The sequence below is a fragment of the Amphiura filiformis genome, chromosome 6 (genome assembly GCF_039555335.1).
Source record: "Amphiura filiformis chromosome 6, Afil_fr2py, whole genome shotgun sequence".
In the NCBI taxonomy this organism is placed as follows: Eukaryota; Metazoa; Echinodermata; class Ophiuroidea; order Amphilepidida; family Amphiuridae; genus Amphiura; species Amphiura filiformis.
Genome location: NC_092633.1, coordinates 72,769,547 through 72,793,044, shown reverse-complemented (window position 1 = coordinate 72,793,044; position 23,498 = coordinate 72,769,547). Strand labels below are relative to the sequence as shown.

At 36.3% G+C, this 23,498-nt stretch overlaps 1 protein-coding gene across 3 annotated transcripts in view; it reads right to left on the bottom strand.

The window, feature by feature from the left end:
• Positions 1 to 23,498, bottom strand: part of LOC140155994 (mediator of RNA polymerase II transcription subunit 12-like protein) — a 112,153-nt gene that overhangs the window by 82,815 nt on the left and 5,840 nt on the right. For all 3 annotated transcript variants that reach the window (XM_072179049.1, XM_072179051.1, XM_072179050.1), the window contains exons 3-25: positions 23,046 to 23,153; positions 22,500 to 22,589; positions 21,837 to 22,005; positions 20,997 to 21,202; positions 20,179 to 20,289; positions 19,425 to 19,570; positions 18,702 to 18,969; positions 18,260 to 18,359; positions 17,031 to 17,167; positions 16,321 to 16,452; positions 15,327 to 15,558; positions 14,539 to 14,768; positions 11,118 to 11,837; positions 10,006 to 10,169; positions 9,747 to 9,855; positions 8,659 to 8,789; positions 7,766 to 7,882; positions 6,557 to 6,698; positions 5,994 to 6,129; positions 4,505 to 4,726; positions 3,714 to 4,000; positions 2,935 to 3,036; positions 2,239 to 2,459 (exon numbers count right to left, since the gene is read on the bottom strand). In XM_072179049.1, coding sequence (XP_072035150.1) covers positions 2,239 to 2,459; positions 2,935 to 3,036; positions 3,714 to 4,000; positions 4,505 to 4,726; positions 5,994 to 6,129; positions 6,557 to 6,698; positions 7,766 to 7,882; positions 8,659 to 8,789; positions 9,747 to 9,855; positions 10,006 to 10,169; positions 11,118 to 11,837; positions 14,539 to 14,768; positions 15,327 to 15,558; positions 16,321 to 16,452; positions 17,031 to 17,167; positions 18,260 to 18,359; positions 18,702 to 18,969; positions 19,425 to 19,570; positions 20,179 to 20,289; positions 20,997 to 21,202; positions 21,837 to 22,005; positions 22,500 to 22,589; positions 23,046 to 23,153 — 4,280 coding nt within the window. The remainder of the gene's footprint in view (positions 1 to 2,238; positions 2,460 to 2,934; positions 3,037 to 3,713; positions 4,001 to 4,504; positions 4,727 to 5,993; positions 6,130 to 6,556; positions 6,699 to 7,765; positions 7,883 to 8,658; positions 8,790 to 9,746; positions 9,856 to 10,005; positions 10,170 to 11,117; positions 11,838 to 14,538; positions 14,769 to 15,326; positions 15,559 to 16,320; positions 16,453 to 17,030; positions 17,168 to 18,259; positions 18,360 to 18,701; positions 18,970 to 19,424; positions 19,571 to 20,178; positions 20,290 to 20,996; positions 21,203 to 21,836; positions 22,006 to 22,499; positions 22,590 to 23,045; positions 23,154 to 23,498) is intronic.

The following is a 23,498-nucleotide window of genomic DNA, read 5'->3' as shown; positions in this document are numbered from 1 at the left end:
GCGCGAATGCGAAATATTTTGATTACGCGCGCGATTCGCTTAGCGTGACGCGGCGCAACTCTGCGCGTATGTCCAACGCAGTCTAGGCGCATTTGGTTTGTTGTTCACGCCAGCAAACGTGGTGTAAACAAAACAAAAATTTGCAGTCAAAATGCCACTCAGATTTTTTAATTATTTTGAATTTTGGCGCACTGAAAGCAGACATTGTAGATTTATTGGTGCAAAAAGGTGCATATTTAGACCATGCACCAGATACAGCTTTTACAAGCATGAAAGTCTTACCGTTTTAAAATATAAGGACGTTTTGGGCATAATTTTGAAATTTTTTTACTAAAACGTCGATTTCTCAGAGTTCACTTTTGACAATATTGCACGATTTTTGTGACAAGATAACTCGAAAAATATGCAAGCAAAAGGTAAACTTTTTTGCACTATCGCTTAGAGTACATCAAAGCCTAGGGAAGGTTTTCTCATTTTTTCAAAATATTTGTTTTAAACAAAAATATACACCATTCTGTGCAATTTTTAGCTTAAAGGGGGGTAACCCTATCGGTTTAGGATATGGATTCTCTTCAAACTTACATACAATGTCAAATATTGTCCCTTTATCCATCTATGTGAGAAAACGGAACAATTTCAGCATAAATGTGAATAATTAGCATATTAGCAAGCCAATACACTGGTACGCGTGAATTGCATTCTGGTCAGGCATCCCAAACAACGGCCGGCGCATGTCCCGGTGGAAACAGGAAGTGTTCGCCTTGGCACTGAAAACCGGCTCGCCTCTGTACACTTTTATACCCTCTATTCATACTGATTAATCTTAAAAAACATTCCATATCACTGCGCCATTATCATTCTTGACAAGATAGCCCATGCTGTATTTACTTCGCTTAATTATTTCTTTATTTTTAGCTATATGATGCACATTTTCACATATTTATGATTTTTCTTTGTTTTATTTTTAAACTAATTTTTTAATGGGGGAGGTGCTCTCATAATTTTTTCATATTCCTCGTATCATGCTTGACAATATAGGTCATGTTTCCTTATTTATTTCGCCTCTTATGTATTTCTTTATTTTTGTTTTTTGTTTTATATCATTATAGCGCCATCTATAGTTTGACATTAGGGGCCTATTTGATGTATTTTTATGACTAATTGGTACTGGGGTGAAGTCTTCCGAATCTATTCCAATTTCATTCTATGACTACCCAAAACTCCCGTGTCGTGTAAAATGCGAACAACTGGTAACCTGTAAAACCGCTGTGTTTCATGATTTCTCCGAAATACATCGACTTGGAGCGTCAAATTTCAGGATAGTAATGAGAAAAATAGTATCTATTATGTGATACCAAAACCTCATCAACAATGAAAAAAATCGGGGATGATGCTGTCGATCGGGTTACGGACCTTTAATAGAGTGACAAAATTGCTTTTTTCACATGTTTTTTTTCAATATTTCAAAAAAGAGACGAATTTCAAAAAATAAAAAACCTTCCCTAAGTTCATGTCTCTTCTTTATGAAAAGCTAACTAATGTTTTTTTTTACACCGAACGGATTTTTTTCTAAGTTGTCACAAAAAAATTGGGGTAAAAAAGTGAATTTTTGTGATTTTTTCAAAAACTCAAGATTTTTGAACAAATCTGACGTCACCATGGGATTCCTTGACTCATTTCCTTTCCAAAAATGTATAGTTTTATATACTTTTGACATACAATTCAGAAATAATGATGCTCGAAAAGGTCCATGTTCTCTCCCATTACACTGGCCTTAAGTTTGTCACTAGTTTGACCAATACTGAGCATCTTATCAACTGTGTAGGGAATAAGCTTAGATTCCATGGCTACATCCTCTCTTCTCGAGGAAGACCCTCGAGGTATGCTTTTAACATACCACCTCTTACATTAAAAGTTGTATCACGACAGGCATACATTGGGGTGCAAATTGCGGTGTTATAAGCCTCAATTCAAGGTCTGTACACAAGCCAGTAAATGTTCTCATAAAAATGTTGTAATCTTCATTACACTATAAGATATTTTTATTTACTTTATACCCCTTTAATATCTTGTACATTTCAATCCTTTTTGTATCTATAATCCATAGCTTGCATATTATGCTGTTTGAATACTCTAGTTTTGTCCAGTTTATGACAAATGGCAATGGAAGCAGCTTAATAATGGCCTTGAGTCTAGGGGCTGCCTGATAATTGCAGATAATTTCTACAGCCAACTCACTTGTTCTGTTGCAGACTTCTTCTTGATTGCCTGCCTCCATTTGACCCATTGTTACCACTGCTTCGGTCACTGCTATCTTCTGTTTGTTGCTGAAAGACCTCAATGGTTGCCTTAGCTATGTTGTCTAGGAGAGAACTGGGAGACCCATCCTCTTGGCTTCTTTGTTTCAGCATGAGTTGTAACTCTAGCCATGATACTCTCAAACCCCACTGGTCCAATGTCTAGCAAACATGAAAAATCACATTCATTTGTTACATGTCAAATAGTGGGAATATGATATATACTACAACAACAAAATCAGGTTTTGTATGTTTGTGAAGAGAGGTTCACTTTTCACAAAACTGCCCCACCCCTGAAAAAAGGTACACTTTTTCAAAATCTGCAATCCCCCGAAAAACATTCTGCCTACCAGTCTCGCCCTACAAAGTGGACAAATTAATGTACTTCTGATATTTTTCTGATAAAGGCCAAAATCAAACAATAATTACATGATATTAACATTACAACACATGACATACATTACATGATTCTAGCAAAATCTAGCAAAATTCTGGCTGCATTTAGAATGCATTTCACACACATTCTCAACACAAATATTGCATGGACATTGTGAAGCAATACAGTATTATACTGTTTTCTAATTTACAAAATTCATCATGGCAGTCCAACTTGTCCATTCGTATTCATTGGTATTACCTTTAGTATCCTAGTGATGGTTTGTTTCTGTTCATTGTCTGATGTATGCTCAACTGCAGGAACACCACCTGGATAGCATATTAGTTGAAGAAGATACTGAGCCTGTCAAGAGAAAAGAAAATCAGTCAGCACATTCATTTCAAGCCAAACAATGTGTGTCTTTTCTTCTAGTTTTATTGTTCATGCTAATACTGATACTGCCGTTTAGTAAAATGACATATTTTATGACACAAAACAAAGCAATGTCTATTATAAGAGAACAAAACAATTTGTGAGCTAGATTGGTCAGTGAGGGGTTTAAGATATGGATTACGTTTTTCTTAATAATTCGATAACAACTATGCTATTGTTGCGCTAAGACCAATTGATGGCAGTTAAAAGTGGATTACCATTTTCTTAATCATTTGATAACTCTGCTATTTTTGCTCTACTGTCAGTTTTGAATCACTAAACAAGTTATTACCTAGAAGCTCTAGAAATGGCTTTTGGGGCAGCTCACATACGTGAAGAACCAGCTCAATATCAATAGCTTTAATTAAGCTTTTATTAAGATAAATTGACTGCAGTTCCTGGATTTTTCTTTAGGTTAAACAAAAAATCTGACAGTTAATTATTGCATCTTAGCTGTACAAAAACGACAGCCCACCTTGTCATTTCTAAATGTTAGCCATTTTGATTTCAATTTGTAGATTTCAATATAACAAGATATAACATAACCAGAGAATGTCAGCATTTCAGCATTTTGGGATTGGATTGAAACTGAGTGATTAAATGCTTACCTGTTTACAAGTCAACACTTCATCCAATAGCACTTCAGGAGTCCATAGCTTCTCTGGATCTTTCAGGAAGATTTCCCTCACCCATTCTTGGCTACATATAGTCTTGAGTGTATATCTAGCATATTCACTCAGACTAGCTGATTCCATTGTACCAGCTGAGGCACTGGTAGTCCCTCCTGCTGCTGCTGCTGCTCCTGGTGCTGCTCCTTTCGTGTTAGACCTAAACACAGCTGGTGGTTCATCATCTTCTGCTCCGCTTCCATTGGAGCCACCTAAACCAGCATCACCTGTACAAATAAGAGCACAAATCATAACAGGTTTTGGTTGCTAACTAAGGAGCTCTAGGGTAATTTAATGTCTTTCAAAATTTCTCTGTTGTCCTATAATCCCAACACATTTGGCCGATTCCAATGAAGTGTTGGAGATGAGTAAACATTAAGAATATGCCAATAATTAACCAAATTGTTTTAAAAAGGTTGCACATTGTGGCTTTTATGCAATTTTCAATGACTTTCAATGATTCCCGCATGGATGCTGATGATAGTCAATTACATGCTTACAAATTGACAAAGGATGATTGTTACACCTGTAGTCAATTTGGCTGCCTCGAGGCATTGATGTCTGTGCGAGCACAAGTGGGCTCAGCATTAATCACTTGCATTGATTAAATAAAACTGATGTGTTTACACTCAAGATCAAAGGCAGTGACTCTGTACACGCACAAAGTACCTGCAATAAAGTAGAGGCATTACTTCCTTGAGGAAGCCAAAAGGACTGTAGTGTATATTTACCTAACAGGAGTAAAGCCTTCAGAACTCCCAATAAAGCCTCCACACTGATACTCCTATGAGCTGCAGCAAGTAGCCGTTGATTGCAGGATGATTTGATAATGGTACTTCCACTGCTTGTCTCGGACGTTGCAATAGAATCATTGGAAGCCCAGAAGAGACGTAAGAGAAGATGACACATGAGACGAGCACCTGGCTCTGCATCTGGATCCATTAGGGTGCCACCTAATAATCATTAAAAAAAATATATATATTAGCTTTGTATATGATCAGAAGGCAGAAGGAAAGTTGGTCCAGACAACCTGGAGGTGGACAGGAAAAGAAAGGAGGAATCTGGGGTGGATGTTATGGAATGAAGCCAGGGTTCGCAGGTTTTTGCCGCAGGTGGAAAAAAAAAAAACGCGGTTTTAACCGCGGGCTTGCAAAAACAGTTTTTGCCAGTTTTGCCGGCAAAAATGGCAAAAAAAAAAGTGATTTGAAGTTCAGTTTTTTCATCTCAAAACAAATTATTAAGTTACAAAAATAATTTCCTGAGTGTAAACAAGGCCAGATTTTTTTAATTATAAGTAACATTAAGTAAAATTAAAGGCATGCGTTTTCATTGCTCAAGTGCATTTAACCGAAATGTGGCATATATCAAATTCAAAACTTTATCATTTTAAGGACTTGATGAGACAAAAAATAAGTTGAATGATTCATTAAAAGTTGTGTGTTAATGTTTATGAGCTTTCTGTGTTACTTTTTAATATTTGAGTGACTATAAGTGAGTTTTTGCTAGTTTTTGCCATTTTGCGGTTTAAACTAGGCAAAAACTGGCAAAATAGAGTTTTGCCAGTTTTTGCCACCCTTGCCGGCAAAAACAGGTTTTTGCCAGCAAAAACCGAACCCTGAATGAAGCCAAGCCAATAGCCAGAAACAGGGACAGCTGGAGTAGGATATATATATATATTAGCTTTATATATAATCAGAAGGCAGAAGGAAAGTTGGTCCAGACTACCTGGAGGCAGACAGGGAAAGAAGAAACAGGGACAGCTGGAGTAGGAGACTTGCCGCCTTTTGGGCCACAGGGCTACAGAGGATAGGTAGGGAAGGCATATGACTATAACAATAAAGTGTGATCAAAAAAAGAACTCCACTCACTCTCAAAGGTTATTTTCTTATCCTTTACAAAATACATTTGTATTACTTTTGATACATTACCTGATAAGTTCTTGAGTGAATATGGCCCAATATATAGTCTGACATGTTGCATGCGGTTAAACAAATAACACTAAGAATTTAGCTGCAGTGGGAAAATACTGCGGCAAAGTTGTGTTGTTGCGAGGGCGTTTCAAGAACAAGGCTAATCCTTTGAGTGGATTTGCAGGAGAGAACCACAACAACAGAAAAATGCAGAATAAGATGTCATGCTAAATATTGACCTTTATCTGGATTGAACATAACTCTCTCAAAATGTTAAGCAACAGACTGCCAATAAACAATAAATCCTTACCTGATACGGAGGGTGTAGCAGCAATAAGAGATGCCAGAGCCACATGTTCAACAATATCCTCTAATGAGAAGCAATGTCTAGCTATCAAGATGGATGTGAAGACAGCAATGGAATCATGGATGGACAGATCACCAACCTAGGGGAACAAAACATAGCAATTCAATTAAGATTTCAGACATTTCACATGATTTGTCACATATGTAAAAACTGTTTAAAAATGTAGGAGGAAATAGCCCAAATTTGTCACTTTTGCTCTTTTTTCCATTCAATTTCGTATAACTTTGAATCGTTTCAAATGAGGTATCAAAATACACAGAACAAACTTATCCATCTATTGATTACTTTATTTGGTAATTTAGGTTGAGTATTTTTAAGATTATTACTTTTGTATTAAGTGTTCAGATACTTTTTGTACACAGTATCAATGATACACATTAAGTACACTTTTAAAACTGAGCATTCAACAAACATAGTAAATGAACCCATAAAACTATGGCAAATATCCTAATCATATGAAAGCCATTAATATATTGATTCCGTCTTCAATTCAGGAAAATCCTTACATCAACATTCAACAGGAGATCATTGAAGCCACAGCTGTGATGAGATGAACAACACAATGCCTTCAATACACCTAGCCATTCTGAACTCAATGAATTACAGGTGGCAGTTAGCTCAGCACATAGCACAGATGTATCATTCAACCTAGGAGAGAAACAAAAGAATTACAGATGGCAATTAGCTCAGCACATAAAAGACAGATGTATCATGTATTCTTAAACACTTGAGAACGTTCCTGCAATCCTATTGGTTCTTACCCAGCTTTACCCGTGTGATATGACACGATATCACACGGGTCAGCTGCATAGGCGACGCCGACACGCCAGCACTCGCTTATATGGACCAATCGGAGGCGCACAGCAACAACGGGACTGATCGATTTTAAGCCCTAGGTAATTCCGTGCAAAATGTAGGATCTAATTTGATTAAAACTTGTATAATATTTTATTTGAATTGAAGTGTTTAAGAATGAGAATAAAGGTATTGTTTTTAGTTTATCGTACATCTATCGTCTCATATAACACGGGCGACATCATTATTTTTAGCGTTGTTTTACTTAAAATAATGATGTCGCCCGTGTTATATGAGACGATAGATGCACTCCAGGGGCTAAAAACAATACCTTTATTCTCTAAACCTAGGATGGAAACAAAACAAGTGAAGGAATTGTTAATGACTTTCACAAATCCTTTTCACTTTTTTCCTTTCACAAAATATGACTTGCAGCTTTTATAAAAGTGATTAAGTATCCATGAACTGATCAATCAGCATTACTAAGGCAATTTGATGATCATAACTCATGCTTATTATAAAAGTAAGTATAAAAGGCTATTCCAAGCATAAACTGCTCACTCGTATGCTAACCATAGTTTCAAAATTCAACATCACTTGTGTGAGAATAAATAAGGGGTGTCCACCTCTGGCTTCATTGGCCTTTTGCCCATCTCCTCCATGATTGGTTTGTTTAACAGTATTATATGTATTATATTGTGGCATTTTTTTTCAATATGTAAATTATGGACATAAATTTACATACATGATTTTACCACCTTCATGACATTTTTTAATGTTGCCTTTATTGGATTGCTTTCATGTCATTTGCCATTTCCGTACCTCCTTCATTTTGGTAAATTTAAGGATTTTTTAGTTTAGCAAATCCCTGATAGTCCCTTTCAAGTGCATGCATATTTTTACAGATTATTTCAACTTACTGGTCCAGATTACTGATGCTACATATCCGTAACAATGCATTGCACACAAAGCTGTATCTGTCATTGGCGATGTCATTCAACTGACGACCAATTACTGAATGTTGAAATGGCTTCCTACTGCAACAAAAACATAAAGCAATTTAGTACAAGAAATAAATACTGGTTACTAACAGTTGCCACTATGTATTTCGAAAATGTGATTATGTTATTAACCCTGATATACCGCATCATCCAAACTACTCCTGGCAGTGTTATAGTTAATGAGGATCATATGGTCAAAAAGTGACCACTAAAAATTTGGCCAAAAACACCATGCAATTCGTATGCACATGGTTTTGGGGATATTTAAATAGTGCTAGTCTGATAATCAAGGGGGTATATTCACAGGGCTACCACATGGGCCACTGTCTACCTGCCCAGACCCAGAGAGCCTCCCAATCCCTCTCAATATGCCATGCCTGCTGTGTGCACGCCCTCATTTTTGCCCCTCACTACACCCACAACACATGCGTACCAACTACCCTCCTCTTCATTATGCACACTAACTCTGACACCAGACAATGCCCCAAATTACCAAACTCTGGGTACCTCCCCTGGAATGGAACGTGAGCAGGCAATGTAATGAAGCACCCTGCTCATACTGCCCCAGCAGAGTTAGCGTTTAGATATCAAGAAAAAGGTTTTCTTTTATCGCTGGACTTACAGGTTTTCTAGCTAAAGATTTCCTAGTTTCGATGCATGTATCAAAATCTATTTAATTTGAATGAGATTTAGAAATTTACTGGTGTTGTAGAAAATGAGAAAACATGTGATTTTTTAAAGAACCAGATTTGTCAATAGAACAAATAAAACGTAGCGTGTGAGTGTACACATAGTAAGACTAAACAACTTACTTTGGATTCTCTATGTATTCTTGAAGTAAATTACTATTCCACATGACATTAGATTCTGATGGGGTGATGCTGGTATATAAAGTCTGTTTAACTTTGGATGCAACACTACTGAAGAGCTCAGAAAACTTGTTCTGTAAATGAAATGAAAGATATATAAGATAATTGACAAAATAAATTATTCTTGTCAACAAGACACATACCTTGTTGGTGCAACCAATGTTGCAAGCATAACCTACCATCGCCAGTGCTGTAAACCTTGACTTCTGGTCACATTCTTGGGAGATTTAAAATGGAGTCCTTGTTCAATATGAGTCCAGTCATGCATGAAAGTACTTGTTGAGTTCAAATTCTCAGTGTTGGTATGATATGACTGATGATGTCCACCAAGACCCATTTCAATCATAATTATTTTATGAAGATATAAGGTTAATGTAAAGGGGAACTTACTTTTTTGAATTGTTTATAAGATAATCTTTTTAACAAAATGTCAGCAACATACAACAGGTGTGAAACAGTAGCATGCATGTGGGTAATCATGTTGAAGTAGCTAGAAAAGAAAAAATCTGCCGATCATCTGAATTTATATCCAAATTCTTGCCTGTACTCGTCAGACCCTATATTACAACATTACTCTGGTCCGTATTTTATTGGGTAAGGAGAAGTTAAATCCAATTCAGGATTACAAATAAATGGAGATACTCCTGACGGATATGCTTAGCAAACCTTTGAGTAATCTTGTGCCTAGCAAATAACCTTCAACATGCCACGCAAAGTACAGTGTAATTGCCATGCTGTATTGCCAACCCCAAACTATACAATATGGCAATATATTGATTGGTTCTTAACCAATAGGATTAAAGCATTCCTATCTACTAAATGCTGATCTCAAACTGACATTTAGTGAAAACAGCTGAAAATGCTAAAAAACCCTGAAAAACAGTGTGGAATTGGGGTAAAATAGCTCAAATTTGGCTGACAATGAAAAAAAAACCACAAACTTGAGCAACCAAAAAAGATAAAATCTGCAAAAAAAATGCTGAAAAGTTTTGGGTCTGCAAAATGATATTTTAAAAGTTCTTATTTCTTACCCGTAGATGGCTACAAGATATGTAGAGGTCATAGAGGTAGGCAAGGATACAACGCTCTGCTGATGAACAAGACGTCACATTATTCACATGTTTCACCACACCGCATAGTCTGTCAATAAAATAATAAGAGTTAAGTTGTATGGGTGCTAGCACTTTTTACATTAAACTCTTGTCACCAAGAGTCTAAAGGAATCACAGTAGAAAAGAGATAAAGACGGTCAGACAGACAGAGACAAACATACACACACATTATACTCACAGCTCAAAGACATTGGCTGTTTGCTCCAGGGAAACCAGTAGACATGGTTGATACCTCCTCAATATGGCCACTATACAAAGACATAGACTTGTAGTGTAATTGCCAGCTAGTGAGGAAGATTTACTAGCGAGTTCAGTCTCGACAGCATTCATGAAGTTCAGTAGCTGTGAAAGAATGAAACAAGGATATATTTCGAAACAATTTTAAATTAAAAAAAACCACTCTATCCCTCCCTCTCTCTTTTCTCAGCTTCCATTTGTGAAGAATTATGAATGTACATCTATTTTCATCTCCATTTGACTCTGAAACAATCAGTATACTTCAAGCACAAATGCAAGTACATGTATATATGTGACCTTACAGCACGAATGAGCCGTAAATGTCCTAAATTGTATTCTGAGTTCAGTGTAAAATGTTCATGAAGGTCGTATTCATCGGTACCTCAAGTTGGCGTGACATGTATCTCATTTTAACCAACCAATAATCCTATTGTTGAAGAGGATAATAAGCTTCTACCTTAGATGTCTATATAATTCTTAACAGCTCTGGTCTTTGTTTTCTTTGGCTAAATCCTGTTCAAGTAGTGGGTTACAAAGCATAGTATTTTGTCTAGGTATGTATAACCAACAATTAACAATGAGAGGATATTCCTGAACCTTGTTGACTTGGGGATGATTTGAAATAACTGCCAATTATGACTGTTTGATATTTATTACCAGCAATGTGGAAAAACAAACACATGTAGAAACAAAAAATCTACCATTTTGTTGAAGGAGCAAAGTTCAACAAACCATAACCCCGCTTCTAGATATCGTTTGAAGTCAAATGCTATACCATTTTAAAGCTTATGATATATATTTTCTAAACACAAAATAAAACTAACTTGACAGAATTTACAGCTCATTCATCGTGTACGGTCACATACCTACTTTCTTCAAAAAGAACTTCCTATCACTGTAAAATATAGGTAAAAATTCTCTTGATACCATTTTTTGTATTTCTAGAACATGAAAGGATACTGTATGCTTTAAACGAGCAATGTAAAACACCCTGAGGTTAGATTATCTCCAATTCCCACAACCTAGTGTAAGATATCCAGTCTCATAACTCACCTGTAGCGCAAAATCTAACAGATGATTGATGCTGAGGGCGCTCTCCATCATATCAAATGCAAGGGTGATTTGCTCAATTGGTGGTAACTGTTCCACATTCCCTTTACTACAACTTTCCACTCTCTCTAACAAGCCTCTTCCAACCATTGCAGTCACTATGTGCTGGTCAAAATGTGTCAACCCTTCAAACTTCTCCATCACACGTAATGTCTCTACATTAGATGCAAATTCCACTTTGGTTCGTTTGACACCCTTTGGATTCTCAACTTTCTCCCCTGGGGACGGACTGTCTTTCTTCCCTCTCACTACCAACTTGACAATTTCTTTTTGAATTTTTTTAATGGCATGTCTTGCATCATCTCTTCCTCTCCCAAAGCCATAGAGCAACACTAATCTTTGATTGCACTCGTGCGCTGACATTTCATCTTGTGGAATTGGAAAGTTCTTTGCGTACAATAAGTGTCTATTAACTTTGATATGAGTTGGCGTACGTAATGCACTGATGTTGGGTTTCTTTTCAGGCGGACTGTCCTTATCTTCTTCAAAGTACTCTGATTGTGATTCCAATTTCTTGGCTTGGAGAGCCTCCAGGAATTTTTCTTGGAATGATGAGGATTCTTTTCTTGGCGGGGCAGGAGGTGGTTTGGTGTCAAATTCATCATAATTGTCAGGATTGGAGTCATCTTCTGGCTCTTGTTTGATTTCAACTTCATCCTTGGGCTGAAACAGAAAGGGAAATATGCTTAAACAGGTGGCAATTATCTACAGAAGTGCAAGTACAATTTTCACAGGTGTGCAAGTATGCAAGTAATAAAACTGGTCATAATTATTGTAGCTAGAGTTACAATAGGTATCTGATATTCATAAATCATAAACTGCTTATTCAAAAGATGCACGCATTGGGTGTTAAAGATAATGAAAGAAAATGGTTTGAAACATATCTCACCAAACGTACCCAATATGTCTCTATTAATAATTCCATTTCTGTGCCCCATGTTATATCATCAGGAGTTCCACAAGGCTCTATACTTGGGCCACTTTTATTTCTTTTATTTATTAACGACATGCCAAATGATCAAAAACATTCAGTTGTTGACATGTATGCCGACGATACCTTGATTTATGTTTGTAGTAAAGATGTTAAGGAAATAGAGAATAACCTAAATGAAGATCTTAATACACTCTGTAAATGGTTTGATAATAATCTTATGAAAGCAAATGTGAAGAAAACAAAAGGTATGTTACTTGGTACACCTGTTAAAACTAGTAAAATTAATCATGTTAAAGTGTATATGAATAATGTTGAGATTGAAAATGTCACATGTTTTAAATATCTTGGTGTTCAAATTGATGTTAACTTGAAATGGAAAGAGCAGATCAACAATATTTGTCGTAAAGTGTGTACAAGTCTTGCAGTCATGAGAAGAGTTAAGCCGTTTGTCCCGAGAAGTTCACTGATTACTATATACAACACTATGGTTTTACCACATTTTGATTATGCAATTACTATTTGGAGTAGCTGCAGTGTAATAAACTTAAATAAGCTTCAAAAACTCCAAAACACGGCAATGCGAATTATACTAAGTGTACCATACAGAACTCATATAAACGACATGTTACGTACTTTACGCTTCATGAATATAAGAGACCGTATTATTTTCTTAACTGGATGTATGATGTTTAAAGTTAAAAATGAAATTGCACCCTCCTACCTCAATGATCTGTTTCGTCCAGTTAATATCATTCATTCTGTTAACACTAGAGGTAGTGTAAATGGCGATCTATATGTTCCAAAGTGCAATACAAATTATGGTAAAAGCTCTTTCCAATACAAAGGTAGCGTATTATGGAATGTTATTTCGAAAGATATTCGCAAGTCAACTCACTAATGCAATTCAAAAAGAAACTCAAAGAAGACCTGAAATTGTAGCACAACTAATTCTGCAGCTCATACATGTCATATGTTTTAAATACTTAGTGTATAGCTTTTGAATTATTTTTAATTACAAAAACTTGGTTTTCATGCTGTATAATATTTATATAAGGTATTTTAATGCTGTGTAATATTTATGTAAGCTCAATTTTTATGGTTTTTAATAATGTATAATCTACGTGTATTTAATGCTTTTATATGTTTGTCTCAGGGCCCTACTGAAAATCAACATTGTAATATTTGTTGAGTAGGTTACCCTGTTTAAATATGGTTAATAAATAAATAAATAAATAAATAAATATTCCAGATTTGTGAGATTTTGAGCAATAAGGAGTTGACAACAATCCGTCCAAGTATCGGGCTCACCCAGTGTCCTACGCTCAACATAACATAACATAACATACCAGAAAACTTTTAGTGCGCTGTTCCTTATGACAAGCTCAAAGTAAAAATAAAAACATCTTAAGGTACACAAAGCAAAAGCCATAAATAAATAATATTATAGAGTACAAACCTTAAATTTACATAATACAAGTCATAAAATATACAGATCAACAAAGTAAAACACATCATGGAAAAAGATAGGTTTTAATTGACTTTTTAAAACTCACGATGTCAGATTCCTGCCCAGGATAATCCTGTATGCCCAGGACACCCACTGTTGCCTAACTGTTTAAATGAATATATAATACTATTCTTCTTGGTTTGATCAATGAAGCAAAAACAATCTTGTCATTTGGATCCAGAATAATCTAAATGGGATACAATCTAAAATCACAAACAAATTAAATTGTCATTTAAACATGGTGCGACTGTTGGAAAAGTTTGGTTTTGATGAGCAACAATTGGTCACTGTTTATAAAAGGTATATTTGACCAAATGTATGTATTCACAGTTTGGTAAACATCTTTGAATGCTGGCCAGTCCAAAATTCTTGAGCAGCTGTAGAGAGGGGCATACAGGATTATCCTGGGCAGTAATCTGACATGTCCTCTGATGCACTGAAGGCTTGTCAGCTCAAGACACTTGCTGAAAGAACAGATCAGTGTGTTGGGTTTGCAATAGCTCCAAAACAAATGATCCTCTCCCCATGCATCTAAGAACTATTTTGATTCGTTACAAAAAGGGCTATATCATGTATTGAGCCAATCAAAGATATGGTAAGTAGTCAATAGGGCTGAAGGGGATTAGGCTTAAAATTGGCAAGAGATTTAAAAACTCACTTGTGATTGGTTAAAGAGATGATTATATCAGTACTTAACCAATCAGGGACATTGTAAGAAAGACAAAAATGGCCATGGGATTAACTCAACATCTGTGAATGTAACTATAATTGAAGATCGAATTACAAAAACTAGTTTGCGTATGACGTCCTGTCAACCAGGCTGAAAATGCCTTACTGCGCAGGTCAGTAACCAATCAGACCGTGCTTTTGCCCTGACGTCAGACACAAACTAGTCTTTTTAATTCAGTCTTCAATTATATTACCTCTTCCTTGACAGTAGGTTCATCTTCCTTGTCTCTCACTGACCCAGGCTGCTCCACAGATGGTGGTGCACTTGCTTGAGGTCCAGGAGGTACTGTATTAGCAATGTCACCCCTGGATATGAGAGTGCACATGTAACTATCATGTGAGAAGACATCGCAACGGATGAGCTCACTGAAGAGGAGGACCAAGTTCGCAAAAGCATTTTTTTCCTCATGAGTGCTGCTTTCATCTGTAGAAAAATGAAAAATGTATAATCACATTAACTTAACATCATTCTGAAAGTGTTACAACCAACTACCTAAAATTTCTAGGTAATTAAAAGATACATTGATTAGTATATCTCTTTTCTGGTGTGCCATTTCACTGATCCTGCAGTCAGTTTATCAACCCGTTTTTGAACATAAGTTTTCCAACTTTAATTACATCACTCACTTATCACCTTGAAAAATCTTGTCCTAGTAAGCCATCAATCATATCAGAAACTACCACTTTTCTCAATAATTTGTCATTTGCACTTCAATCTATCATCATGAAATGTGCTAACAAAAGTTGTAGCCTTGATGTTCTTCCCACTCAGTTGGTGAAAAGCAATACTGATGTTGTGTTACCATGCATCACAAATATTGTTAATTCCTCCCTCAAAGAGGGCACTTTCCCTGAGGATCTTAAGCAGGCCATATTTACCCCAATCTTAAAAAAGACCACTTTGGATTGGAACAACTTGAAAAAGTATAGGCCTGTTTCAAACATTGGTTTCATTGGCAAGGTAACTGAAAATTGCACTTACCAAGCTCTGGGGCCTGCGTGTCCAAGAAATGCAACAACAATCCCTGGAATATTGGTGTGGCCTGTGGCATAGGCATGGGAGATGGCACTGCAGGTGGCATATGTGGAGGTGGGGTATGCTGCTGCTGTTGCTGTTGCTGCTGTTGTTGTTGTTGCTGCTGATCTTTGTCTTCCCCTGCAGCTGCTGGTGTTGCTGGAGGGGAGACATTCTCTTGTTCAACATCAACTTCCTTCTGTAATAATAACATCATGTAACAGAAATGTTTTGTCAGCACAACACTGCAACATTTGTAATGAATAACTACCATGATATTGGCCATAAATAGAGGCATGCCCAACCGTGTGCATCACACAGCTTAGGGAAGCTTTTGTCAATTACATGCTACACAGCCTACACTACACATCCGCACAGTCCTTGACAAAGAGTTAAATACACACAAACCATCACCATGATTTAAGTCTGTTTTGCATGTCAGGCAGTGTAAATTAAAACATGGCTTGATGGATGGATATTAATTGAGCGGCTTGACACTCTGAAACAAAGACCAATGCATGTTGTCGATCGCAATACATAGTGGCGTACGTGAAGGACAAAATATGTCTCTGAGAAAAAAGTGTTTGAAGGATATGTACTAATAATAACCTTGATATTTCTTCTCCACTGTTATTTCTCAGTGACCCAATTCCATTTAAAATTGAAGTTTAAGGTTCAAGCTATTAAACTGTATCTTTAATAGTTAAAAAGGAATAACTATTATAGGACATAGCTAGCTCTAAACCGTAACATCACTATACACAAGTTATATATTTCCAAAATCTTTCAATATCCCATGTGCACCTGCTGCTGATCACAGTGAGCTAACGAAAACAAGAGCATCTACGCCAAGAATGTACTGCTCACATACACAGCACAAAAAGGGTGCATTCATAGACAAATTCAACTTCTTTCAACCCTTAAGTTTATAATAACATGGCATAAATGAGACAAATCTTACCTCTGCTTCCAAATCCATGACACGTCTCTCTAGTAGATGAGCAACCACTAGAGCTCTGTACTCTCCTGATCTCTGTGGGCATACAGCCCATTCACATAGCAATAGGATAGTTGGGTCATCAGCCAATGGAAACTTAAGGGACAAAAATAATTAAGAAGAATTTAATATCAGCTGTTTAATTTTAAGTGATTAGGTTACAGCTATACTTTAAATCAGTCATTTTCAGAGTTTTAGGTGTGAAATCACAAGCCAGATGTGAGCAAGATTCTCAGCATCAGATTTATATACAACAACATGAATGCAAGAATCACATGTGGTGCTACTATTGTCATTTAATTTGGGGCCAGAAATACACTATTTGGGTCCCCATGATTTATAATCCACCTTATATCAATGTCTCCACCCAAATTGTTTTTTACTTAACCTCTTTTTCTCACAGTCTGCACAGACAACATATTCTTAAGTATTGGTTTTTATTTATGTCCTTTGTTAAGTCTGCCTAGTTTATGGACAACCACTTAAAGTAATTTGTTCATTATGGTATTCAACCAAGGACCATGCCAGCTATATATATTCATATATTTTCTTTAGTTGTTCACCATAAATAAGTTAAAGTATATAATTACTTGTCTATGTATGTGCATATATAACCTGGATAATAAAAAAATATTTGTTACACATCAAAGCTCCATTGTATTCTTTATTCCTACCTCGTTTGCATCTCTATTCTGTGGTCCACAGAATATCTTGTTGTAGAGAGCATCAAGAGAATTGTTTGCATCCACACGATCAAAGCTGTGTCTGTCCAAAACTTCCAGTGTATGCAACACCCTACTTATGGTATGACCTATATAAAAATAACAATTCAATAGTGGTAAACGAGGCTGATGTTATTTGAGAACAAATGTGACGTGTCATGTCAAAAGGAGACACTTTTGGGCAGGATCGTAAATGGAGCAATAGCCAAAAATCTGCCGGTGGGTGATTTTTTCACAATTTGGGTTTGTTGCGAATTTCTGATGTTATTAATGTTAAAAATATTGACCGATAGTTTCAGACCGGAATATAACTGGCATCTTGTATTTTTTGAGACATTTTTCAAGTTAATTCCTACTTTCAACATTGTCAATAATATTTTTAAAGGCCGATATCTCAATTTCCAATTTTATAATACCATAACTTCCGAACTCAATATCTTCGCTTAGGAATGTCTGATTTCATTGGAGAAAACGGCGTTGTGGAGCAAAATATCTCTATATTTAAGATATGTAAAAACCTCAAAATTCATAACCTGCCCAAAAGTGTCTCCTTTTGACATGACACGTCACAAATATGCCACATGGTCACAATTGGTCAATTCTATATTAATAATACTCTTAAAGACCCATCCTGTTGACCAGGCAAACTTACAAGGGCAACTCAATTAAGTAGGCTTAAAATATAATCAAGTCAATGTTCACCTCTACCACCAAACCTCCAACTTAATATGTTTTCCAGATATTTGGAGTAGCCTTTAAGGGAACTGTACACTCTCAGAAATGCATTAACTAAAAATAATGCAACTTCTTAGTTATTCATGCAAGATACATAAAAGTATACAATTTTGGAATGGAAGTTAGTAAAAGAATCTGAATATAAACACAGAATTGATGTAAAAACAACAATTTTGGAAAAAATCACAACAAAAACCACATACCTCAACATTTTGTCAACACACTATAGAAAAAGTGAAGTCAATTTGTATTCTGTGTATTTAATGTAATCTAGACACTCCATTACAGCAAAGGTTTTTTTGTTTCATCTTATTAATATTGGCTTTATTTTTTAATTATTGACAAAATAAGACAAAAAATTGGGGCAAAAAACAAAAACAAAATCTGTGTTTATATATGGATTCCTTGACTAATACTACTAATGTATAATGGCTCAATATCCTTACCTGCAGTAGATTCTTGGCATTTATCCGAGGACCACCTGACTTCTGCTGCTCTGCTTCTCATCTTGATCTGATGCTCTGCATGACGTAAGGTGGCTCGAATCTGCAAAAACATATGCATCAGAACACAAAATGTAAACACAATGTAAACACTAATTCTGTAACACAAACCTTCTTATTCCAAGATTTGGATTAAATTGCTCCAACGGTTTGGATTCTAAAAGCTAACATGTGTATCACAATGGCCGACAGAACAGTACATGACTTCCAGAGTGGTGTACCACTTAACTACCATATTCATGCTCATATCGCCTAACGCCTAAACATATCTCAAATCTAATATTTCCACTGCAATATGAGAAAATTATGACCTTCCACTTTATACTCAAATATCTGCATTTTGATGGTTGAAAAAATGAGAATATGGAATGAAAAGTTGTCTCACCTGGTGGTTCTGCATACTTGGTGGTCCTGGAAGTGGGAGCTGTGATGCTGCACATGGCAAGATATCCAATGGTGAACCGGGTACACTAGAGTTCTTAGTCTCCCCAACATTGATCCATACCAGGGCACTGGCACATCTTAAAGTGATGGTCTGAAGGATGCAGCTAAGTCCTATCATAATAGACCGATGCTGTGGACAGCTGGTGTATTCGGCAAATACAGATGCCAAGGTGTGTGGTTGGGATGGCTGGCCTGGCTGCATAGAAAAGCTTTATAGCAACAAGGATAGCATATTTGTTAACATATTACTATGGACTCACAATAGAGTAAAATCAAAATAATTGTGCCCATAGAATATATTTATCGGACTAGCGTTTTGTGTAAGCACTTGGAGCTTGAAGTGGTTGTGAACTTTATTTTTGTATTAGGCAGCTTTCTTAAATTATTGCCCTCCATGAGCAACAGATGCTTGATGAAAATTGAAGATTTTAACTACCAGCCACATTATTAGCCTCTAGAACTATTTTGATTGGTTACAAAGAGGGATATATCAGGTATTGAACCAATCAGTGATATGGTAAGAATAGCCAGTAGGGCTGAAAGTGATTACGATTAAAAGTGCCAAGAGATCTAAACGCTTTGTTTTGATTGGTTAGTCAGATAAGCATATTATGTTATTAACCAATCAGAAAAAATGGCGGTAGTGCTGATGGGATTATCCTACCTTGCTGAGTTGTTGCCCATCGCATGAGGTGAGTGCGGTGGAGGAGTACTGCTACAAGCTTCATTAAACATGGCCATCAATCTTCTAGCACAAACATATGCAAGGCGACGAGAAAGCATCTGGCTCTTCACAAACTCTTCCAGGAACTAGCAAATGAGTACACAAACATGTCGGTTATTTGGAATGCAATGTGCATCATTCCATGAAGCTGAGGCTGAATGGAATACGGCACCAGAAAGTAGATATTTTCCCATATTTCGTAAACAAACAGGGGTAACGATTTTATCCTTATAGTGAACATGAATTCTATTATCGAATTTTGCTGGAGGAATTTAGTTTGATATTCTTACTGAAAGGTAGGCCAGTTTCTTCCTTGCTTTTTAACAGTGCAGCCGCGCCGCGCTGAAGCATGTACGCGAAATCTTAGGATACCGTGTGAGTCATGTTACGCAAATGCCCACGTATTAGGACTACGCAGGCAATACAGGAAATATTACCTATGTATATTAATGAAGAGTACGCAGGTAATACAGAATTTTATCCAAAAGGTGTTTGACCTATGAGATTACAGAATTCTTATCAACTAGAGGATAAAAGATAGGATTTTGTCTATCCAATATAAAATGTGTTATAATTGATTGATGGGCTGGCCAATGTTTTTATATAATTGCGCCAGCATCCACTACTCATTATGACATGGATAGACAAAAGACAAAATCGTATCTTTTATTCTCTAATTATTTGCCTTCCTTACCTGTGTAACAAGAGGTAAAACAAATCTCAGTGTGTGATCATCATGAGCTTTGATCTTCTCCATGACTTCAACTAGCCATGATAGGAACTCATGACATTCCAACATACCCTCCTGAAAAACAATACAATACAGGTGTGAACAAATCTTTATGCAAATGTTGGTCTGTGTACCACTCATCTTCTTACAGGATTTTTGTTCATGTGAAAATGGAATTAAAAGTTAACATCAAATGTTTTTGAAATGTGAACTGTTTGAAAACAGAAGCTGAGAAAGAAAGTGATACATGTAATGCAAAAATGAAATGCTTTGATAGGATTACACTACCTGCTTCCAAAATCTCAGGCCTTTTGTGGTTACTCACATATAATTTGATAAGTCACATAGATATCTTTTTGAGTTCAAATTCCATATAAATGGGACTGGGATTATAGCACAGGAAAATTGTGATTGAAAAATACAACTGACCAAAATGAGACCTGACCTTTGACCTAGCACAAGGGCCCTTTGGTTCAAATCATATCCATCTAAATGGGAATGGGATTTGCTACAGGGTCAAGCTTAATTTGCACTCAGTACTGACATGAGAGTAATTTTTGGATAATCAATTTTTCAATCAGCAACAATTGCGCTATTTATTGGTCAAAAATTGAGCGTTCTCCACTCTGTGATCAGCTCGGGTTATGTAGAAACAGACACACTCACACAGTCGCTACCAGATTGCAATAATTTTCTCAATCCTAACTTATGGATAAAGCCAGGAGAATACATTTAAGATTATCAAAAAGAAATGGGAAGAGGATAAGAGGGGTTTCACTGACCTGGTAAATGTATCTTGTTAACTTGGTGGTGAACTGCCATAGTTTGATAGCTTTTTGTTCTTCTTGTGATGGTGCTGGGGTCTGTATGGATTCGGAGCATAATCCAGCTTGTAAGGCTGTGTTGGTAGCTTGTGTTAAATTATGATGGTACTCCATCACACGTGTTAGCTGCTCCTTCAGGAACTTGCACAAGATTTGGCAATATTCTGCAAAGGAATTTGTAAACAAGATCAAAATCACAAAGAACAACAAAGATCTACCATTTTTCTTAGGCTGATAGCTTACACCACAACAAATAAGTAATTACCGGGCCCTAATAAGTATCTTACAACCTACTTTTAATGATAATTGCACTTAGCCATATTCATTAAGCCTAAGGGTGAGGCACACTCATGTATAAAACGTTAGGTTTGGTCAAAAATCTTCCTTGAATGCCCATAACTTGATTATGCTGGAAAACACTGTAGGACTAGGTATATTTTAAAACAAAACACTTGCCAAATTGACCTTGAACTCTTTTGAAGTGTCCCTGACTGAGGATTTACCTTATAAACCCTCACAAGGTTTGGTTTGACCTTCTGCAAATAACTAATTTTTATTTACTACTCAGGTTAAGTGTTACCTCAAGCACTTGACTTCTGATTCCCTGAATGTAGATCCTTGCTGTGCTAAAAGAGACTCATAGTCCTAGTTATTTTTCATTGTTATGACGGGTAGCTATGCTTTCAAGGTATTGCCTAAGTACCCCAACCCCCAGGGTTTTTAACATAACATGGAGATCTGATTCCATTTGACATTTCAACTTAGTACAAACCCCTCATCTAATGTGAAGCAACTCACCTTGTGATGGATCAATTGGTGCTCTTCTCTTCATGGTCTTTGTTTCTGCCATGGTAGCAGATATAGCAGCTGTCATCTTCAAGTACCATGCTGCCCTCACCATTGGTACCATATAATCACATAGTGTGGAGAAAATCTGGTTCTCTTCTTTCTTGCTGAACATTGGTACCTAAAAACACAAACAAACATACATACCTTTTGAACAATGATAATATACATACTTCAAAATTATACAATTTACAAATATATATGTGACACGATCTGGTCCATGGGGCCAAAGGTGGCAAATTTGAAACTGAGATAAAGGCAAATGGAGTAAAAACATAAGAAAATACATAAGAAAATAGACATCAAAAAACTTCAAAACTTTAGAACCAGGTATGCTGGGCCTTAAGTGTTTTCAGTAAATGATAGCCTATTGTATGTATTATGTAATAATTACAGTAACTCAATTTTAAAAAATGCCTCCTTTGGCCCCCGTGGACCAGATCGTGTCACATATATAATAGACCTGTGAAATACTGTCAGGGAAAAGATATTGAATTTCAGTTCAAAATGATCTGAAGTTTTATTACAGACTGTGAAATACTGTAGAGATTGAATTTCAGTCAAACAAAACATTATGACTCCCCTATATTTGATGGATTAATGTATGACACATACCCTTTTGGCAAGGTGCACCAATGGTTTACTGCCAGCCAGATCTTGAAACCAATTTTGCAGTGATGCTCTGGACTTGGTTGTTGGAGTAACCTGACAAAAGAACAATAAAAGTGTTGTGAATTATGTTTCTATAAAAGCTTGCCTCATAACAAGTTATTATCTGTTAAAATATTTGATAGAACTTACTGGCAGGTCTGCACAATTTAGAGGTTGTACAAGACCATGCAATTGTGGATGCTGTGTATCTGTATATAAACATTCCATACATTAATTTCACATTTTCGGTTCACACAAATTGTATGCTAATGAAATATACCCCACCACCCAACAACTCCAGACATAACAGGAGTAAAAGTCCTCAAAAAACATGTGCTTTCAAGTTTAAATTCCTCAGAGGTAAGCACTAATGTGCACATAAACAATCCCCTATGTGTAAGCAACAGTAAACAAGGATATGTGTGTCATTGTTTGCTGGTGTTAACACACATCCCAACAACCCTCACTCTCTCACACACACACCCACCCCCACACATGCAGCATTCTTACCAGCCAGTAGTTGTCCTTAGAGATTGTAAATTTCTTTTTCCCAGTATCATGATGGAATGTGTTGACTTTCTGCTTCTCTGCTACAATGGCACTGAAGTTTTGTCCAAACTGATATTGAATAAAATAGAGCAGTAAATAGCAATGAATAAAAAATAATACTCCATAAAATTATATTTGACAGCATTTCCTGTTTCCCCAAGAAAAATTACTTTCCATATAACAAATATACCATATTCACAGGACCAGTATATAACATGTGACCACATGCATGTGATGTGATCCAGTTTTGGCTTCTTGCACAACGGGGTATAAGAAAAGAAACTGAAAAGACAATAGTACATACATGTATTACTACATCAACTTTTTTTACAAATAATGTTGCTATCCTGAATACCAAATTTAATTTAGAGATATGCCACACATGAAGTTGATCTTGGCATCACTGAAAAATTA